Below are 7,137 nucleotides of genomic sequence, written 5' to 3'. Positions count from 1 at the left end.
TTCATTTTGTAAAATTGACCTGTACATCACAGCTCCACGGTCCACCCATAAAGCACAATCCATGGGCTAGTTGACTGACAGCAGGACCAACAAATAATCTTGGCAAATCTAGGTAGTATGAGGCAAGCATTGCACATGGCTCATACCTCAGTACCAGTGCTACCATGGTTAGCAGGGTAAGCCTAGAATCCCGATGCTGATAAAGTAATTAAGGTAGATCTATAGGAAAACCACCCTTTCTCTATCGTTCATTGACGGACACAGTTTTCTCTGATTCATATCAGTAGGGTAATACTGCCCCCTACAGGAGTAGGACACTAGGCAGAAAAAAGTTCTGGCTACGCCTATGGGGAGTCCCAGATGGTACACCCTCTCTCTTCCTGCATAGAATGCCGGTAAGGACCTAGTTCCTTGCTGGGATCTTTCGTCCTGGCATATAAATTTTTTTTATGTCCTTCTTTTTTTTTTTTTTTTTTTTTTTTTTTTTTTTAGCTAGTCATTTTTTCTCCGGATGGTTTTTCCTGTGAAATCTTCTAGCAATTATGCCGGGGCTGGGCGACAGACTGGACCCCCATATCCAGTGGTCACCCCAGTCTGGCCATCGAGCGCGTGCAGGCCTTAGCTTGGCGCTGGGTCGGCCGCGACATAGTCCCGCTGGACGGGGACTAGCCCCGCAAGTTAAACGTTTTGCCAGGATGCACACGACAGGGTCTAGGCTGATGTCGCAGCGTTCCTATTTGGCCGACAGCCCCCCTACTCCGGTGGCATGGTGCCCGCCTGTGTTCCCGGTATGGTGAGTAAACGTCCCCCCCTCCCCTGGCGTATTTTGAGGTGGACGCGGGCCCTCTCTCTGGGATGGTCGGACCCTCACACTCCAGGGTTCCCTCTGTCCTGTTGTGACCCCCCTCCTCTCTACAACCCCCCCTTACCCCCCTCCTATGTGGGGGACTGTTTGGGCCTACCTGAGGCTGGGGCCTAGTGTGCAGGCCGCATGGGGGGCCAGGGGAGTGCGCCATTCGCAGCTCTCTACCGATCCTGCGGGGGAGGTTGCCTTGGTGGGGTTTTCTGCTGTGAATAGTGTGTATGGGTGTTTGGGGGGTCCCCCTGTGGGTCCCGATTCCCGCACGGGCTACCATTTTGTTGTAGCCTCTGTCTGCTTCTATGGTGGTGGCCATCTTGGTACACCCGTTTTCGCCCATTTTGCGGTAGATTGTTTGCTGTGGAGGTCGGTGGGAGTGCCTGGAGGACAGTGTGTCATGAGGGTCGTCTCTCCCTATCTGTGGGGGTCTGTTAGCGCGTGCCTGACCTCCGGGGGGCGCAGTGGGGCACCTTTAAAAAAAAAAGTCACTTTGGATAGTGTAAAGGGGGGGGGGGTGGGGTATAATACATGTCAGACTTTTTTCTTTTTTTTTTTTTCCGCCATCTGTGTCCCATTAGTGAGATTTCTCTTCACTTCCTATCCCATAGCCAAACGGGAAGTGAGAAGAAATCCCTGCAAATTAAGGGAATTCCTTGGGTATCCCAGCTCACCACAACAAGAGTCCCCATTGGAAGATTTCCCCTCTATTACTTTTCTGGGGACAACCTAAAATTTGGGATTTTCTTTTACTTTGCCTTTCAATGATGATGGTAAAAATGACAAACCGAGAGGGAAGATCTCCTTAAGGGGGGGGCACAGACCGAAACAAAAACTGACTGGGGTTCTAATCCCTCTCCACTCTATCCAAAACAAAAAAAAAAAAAAAGTTTTGCCCATAGTTGTACTTTACAGACTCTCCTGTGAATCCAGTCTTTAGGTGTTTAATATTATGCTGGATTGGCAGATTGTTTTTTATATGGGGCGTTTAAAGTCACTTTGATAAAGTATTTTTCTGAATGTTTTATCCTGGTTTTGTTCTTGTGTTTATTTTTTTTTTAGCCCTCGTTCTTTGTGGTTTACAACATGGTGACAACAGAAGTCATCGCTGTTTTTGAAAACACATCAAATGAGCTTTTAGAACTATTTGAAAACTTTTGCGACCTGTTCAGGAATGCGACTCTGCACAGCGAAGCCGTTCAGTTCCCCTGCTCTGCATCCAGCAACAACTTCGCCAGACAGATACAACGAAGGTAAGATTTGCCACGAATAACGGTCCAAAATACATTGTTTTATTCTTATTAAAGCGCTATTAAACCAAAAATATAATATTTTACAGTTTACCAGTCATTACATGTAGTGGCTGCATTTGTGTGTTTTTTATTTTTTTTTTATATATATATATATATATATATATATATATATATATATATATATATATATATATATATATATATATATATATATATATATATATATATATATATAAACTCTTTCCCCTTTCTTCTCTGTAAAAATCAAAATTTAACATTTTCGGCCAATTTGTTTTATGCTACATATGTTTGGTAAAAAAAATCGCAAAAAGCGTATTTTGATTGGTTTGCGCAAAAGTTATCGCGTTTACTAACAAAGGGAAAGATTTTTGTCATTTTTGGCGTTTTTTTTTTTTTTTTTTAACGCGACATTGCGGCGGACAGATCGGACCCTTGACTGACATTTTTGACACCTTTGGGGTTACCAGTAACATTACTGCAGTAATCAGTGCTATACATATGCACTGTTACTGCAAAAATGACACTGGCAGGGAAGGGGTTAACTGTATTGGAGAGGGAGGGGTTAAGTGTGTCCTAGGGGCGTGTTTCTAACTGTAAAGGGACATGGCTATTGGTGTAAAAACAAAGATCAACGGTCCTGCATAGTAGAACCGTCTGATCTTCATTTTTACACAGGGAAGAATGACAGACGGCTTGTTTACATAAGCCATCCGCCTTTCTCCCTTCACCGGAGCGATCGTGAGTGACCGGCGGACGATCTGGTCCGCTGGTCACACGCACTGACTTGTCAGTGAACGAGCCGGGGCGGGCGCGCCCGCTATTGGCTCACAAGTCAGTGACAGGCGAGTGACGTACCCCTACGTCACTCTGCCTGGCCGGGGCTGACCGCCGCAGTATATAGTCGTGCGGCGGTCGGCAACCGGTTAAAAAGAAATGAAGGGTCTATAATTTTTTTTATCATGTGTGTATTTTAAATGATACTGGACTGATAATCAACCAAAAATCCAGAACAAAACACATGATACCAATTTTATAAATTGCATTTCAGTGAGTAAAATAAGTATTTGATCCCCAAGCAAAACATGACTTTTTAACACGTAGTGGAGAAACCCTCATTGGCAAGCACGAAGGTAAGACATTTCTTGTATTTGGTGACCAGGTTTGCACACATCTCAGGAGGGATGTTAGTCAGCTCTTCTTTACAGATCTTCTTTAAATCCTTAAGGTTTCTTAGCTGTTGCTTGGCAACTCGAAGTTTCAGCTCCTTCCATATTTTTTTGGCTAGGCCACTCCATGACCGTAATGTGCTTCTTCTTGAGCCACTCTTTTGAAGATGAGTTTTCCACCATGACCCAAAACATACCGCAAAGGCAAGAGTGTGTTCTGGTTTAGGGAAGAAGGTTCTCATCCAAGATCTTACTATACATGACCCGTCCACTGGCTCCTCAATGCGGCAAAGATTTCCTTAAACTTTAGCAGAGAAACGGCCTCAAAGCATAAAGTTTCCACCTCCATCCTTGACTGTAGGGATGATGTTCTTAGGTTCTAGTCAGCATTTTTCTTCCTCCAAACATGGCAAGTCGAGTTAATATCAAACAGCTCAATTTTGGTCTCATCTGACCACAGCACTTTACTGCCAGTCCTTCTCTGAATTTTTTAGATGTTCATTGGCAAACTTCAGACGGCTTGTATATGTGCCTTCTTAAGGAGGGGGACCTTGTGGGGGCTGCAAGGTTTTAATCCATGGCGGTGTATTGTGTTAATAATGTGTTTTTTTTTTTTTGGTGACCGTGGTCCCAACTGCCTTGAGATCATTCACAAGCTCCTCCCATGTAGTTCTGGGCTGATCCCTCACTTTTCTCATGATCATCCTTACCCCATGAGGCAAAAACTTGCATGGAACACCAGACCAAGGGCGATTGATATTTATTTTGTATTTCTTCCTTTTGTAAATAATGCTCCAACATTATCTCCTTCTCACCAAACTTCTTGCTGATGGGACTTGCAGCTTGTTCCAGCCTTGTGCAGGTCTATAATCTTGTCCCTGACCTCCTTTGACAGCTCTTCGGTCTTGCCCATGATGGTGAGGTTTGAAAGGAAGGAAGGAAGGTATTCTGTGGACAGATGTCATTTATACACATAACGAGTTGTCATTAGGAGCACCTTCTTCAATTGACTGGACTGTACCACATGAGCACATACGGTAGCCAGTCTATGGGAGCCAGAATTATTGTTGGTTGGTAGTGGATCAAATACTTATTTTACTCACTGAACTCCATCTCCATTTAGAACATTTTTATCAAGTGTCTTTTCTGGATTTTTGGTTAATATTCTGTGTCTATCATTTAAAATGCACATATGATAAAAATTATAAACCCTTCATTTCTTTGTAAGTGGGTAAACTTAAGCCTCGTACACACGCACCGATTGTTGGCGGACCGATCGGCCGTCTTTTGTCCAGTGTTGTGTTGGTTGAAATGTGCTCTAGACTGCACACGAATTTTGTCGGCCAACAACAACCAACTTCAGAAGTGATGTCATGTGCTGGTTTACTTTCCGTGTGTTTTTTCTTCTCTGAGCATGCCCAGTCTTGCTCATCTGACTTTTGTCGGCCGAAATCTGTACTGACTGAGGAACAATCGGCCGTTCTGGTGACGGCCAACAAAAATTTTATAGCATGCACACCAGATTTTGTTCGGCCGAAAAGTCGCAGTCGGTTGTCGGAAGCATCATACTAACAGGCCGACGATCGGACGTTGGCCGAAAATTTACTGCCAACAATCGGTGCGTGTGTACGGGGCTTTACAAACAAAATCTGCAGAGGATCAAATAATTATTTTCTCCTCTGTATGTGGGCACTCGGCCCCAGAGGGGAGGATCCCAGAGTGCTGATGGGGAACCACTAGAGAGGAGGATCAGGGCTGCTCTGTGCAAAATCATTGCACAGAGCAGGCAAGTTTAACATGGTAGTTTTTAATAAAAGTCCTTCAGTATTAAAGCGATTGTAAAGCCTTCTGTACTGCAACTCCCCCCAGACCCTCCTTTTTTTCTTACCCGAGCCCTATCCGATCCATCGATGTGCTCGAGCGCATTGGCTTCAGACACTTTCGCTCTCCTCATTGGACAGATTGATAGCAGCAGGAGCCTTTGGCTCCCACTGCTGTCATTCAAGTTTAGTGACACAGAAGCGGGGGGCGGGGCCAAGTCACGCTGTCTTTGTCATTGGATGTAGCAGCGGGACTCTGAAGCGAGCACCCACAGGCGGCTTTCCATGAAGGCACCTGATAAATAGGAAGGGCCTGTAGTGTCAGCTTGGCACCCCAAAAGTAGAGGATCGGAGCTGCTCTTTGCAAAACGATTGCACAGAGCAGGTAAGTATAGGCATGCTTGTTTACAAAGCAAGGTTGTTTGCAAGGGTTTAAAACCCCTTTATTTTAAGATTGAAAGGATTTAGTAATGTATTTTAAAACTCCACCCCCCCCCCCCCCTTCTTAGCTTTGCTCCCAGGATCTCCACTGTGCACAAAAAAGTCCAAGCCACACTCCGCTCTCTTGCGCATGTCCACCTAATCTTATTTTTTATAATGGCTCTGTCTATATGTATGGCTTATCCATAGCAGCACATATGTCACAGTAGGAGCTGCACGTGGCCGGGACTTTTTTTTACCTTTTAGACTCTGCGACTCTGGGCAAGGACTCACAGTGAAGATATGATCAGAGAGGTGAAGGTAAGTATTTAAGTTTACAATTACCAACAACTATGTAATGCAAGGGGTATAGGTTGCACTATATCTGAAGGAGATGATGCAGAGATTGTGCAATCAGGGTAAAGCACATCAATTTTGTGAAAAAAAAAAAAAATCTGAGTTGTGGGGGAATATCAGGAATCATTTGAGTTTTAAAGTGATTATTAAAGGTAGTTCTTTATTTTATTTATTTTTTTAATGGCAAACATGTTATACTTACCTGCTCTGTGTAAATGGTTTTGCACAGAGCAGCCCTCATTCTCTTCTGCTTGGGTGTGCCGCCGGTGCTCCTGGCCTCTCCTCTTCTCCGAGTGCCCCTGTTGCATGCTGCTTGCTATGGGGGCACTAATGCTTGCTCGCTCCTGAGCCCTACTCTGTGTGCATTAGAGACTCAGAACGGGGCTCGGTTGATGTGGTTCAAAAGCGACTGAGTTTTTTTATGCGATTTGGAAACAGTCTCTCACCCTCGCTTTCTCTCTATCTCTCTCTATATATCTCTCTCTCTATATATATCTCTCTCTATATATATATATATATATCTCCCTCTCTCTCATATATATATATATATATATATATATATATATATATATATATATATATATATATATATATATATATATATATATATCTCTCTCTCTCTCTCTCTCTCTCTCTCTCTCTCTCTCTCTCTCTCTCTCTATATATATATATATATATATATATATATATATATATATATATATATATATATATATATATATATATATATATATATCTCTATCTCTCTATATCTCTCTATCTCTCTATCTCTATATATCTCTCTCTCTCTCTCTCTCTATATCTCTCGGTCTCTATCTCTCTCTATATCTCTATCTATATCTCTCGGTCTCTATCTCTCTCTATATCTCTCTATATCTCTCTCTCTATCTATATCTCTCTCTATATCTCTATCTCTCTCTCTCTATCTATCTCTCTATGTCTCTCTCTCTCTGTCTCTGTCTGTCTGTCTCTCTCTCTCTATCTCTCTCTGTCTGTCTCTCTCTCTCTCTATCTCTCTCTGTCTGTCTCTCTCTCTCTCTATCTCTCTCTGTCAAATTCAATTCAAATTCAAATAAGCTTTATTGGCATGACCAAATACATCTTAGCATTGCCAAAGCAGTTTGGTTTGGGGGGGGGGGGGGTAATGGGTAATATACAGGGAGTGCAGAATTATTAGGCAAATGAGTATTTTGACCACATCATCCTCTTTATGCTTGTTGTCTTACTCCAAGCTGTATAGGCTC

At 43.2% G+C, this 7,137-nt stretch overlaps 1 protein-coding gene across 2 annotated transcripts in view; it reads left to right on the top strand.

Moving 5' to 3' along the window:
* DET1 (DET1 partner of COP1 E3 ubiquitin ligase) overlaps window positions 1-7,137 on the top strand; it is a 114,372-nt gene that overhangs the window by 48,232 nt on the left and 59,003 nt on the right. For both annotated transcript variants that reach the window (XM_082256340.1, XM_082256339.1), the window contains exon 3: window positions 1,919-2,109. In XM_082256340.1, coding sequence (XP_082112466.1) covers window positions 1,919-2,109 — 191 coding nt within the window. The remainder of the gene's footprint in view (window positions 1-1,918; window positions 2,110-7,137) is intronic.

The sequence above is a fragment of the Pelophylax lessonae genome (genome assembly GCF_965119305.1).
Source record: "Pelophylax lessonae genome assembly, chromosome: 4".
Classification (NCBI taxonomy): domain Eukaryota; kingdom Metazoa; phylum Chordata; class Amphibia; order Anura; family Ranidae; genus Pelophylax; species Pelophylax lessonae.
Note: the sequence above shows the minus strand (reverse complement) of the source record. Positions and strands in the feature narration are given on the sequence as shown.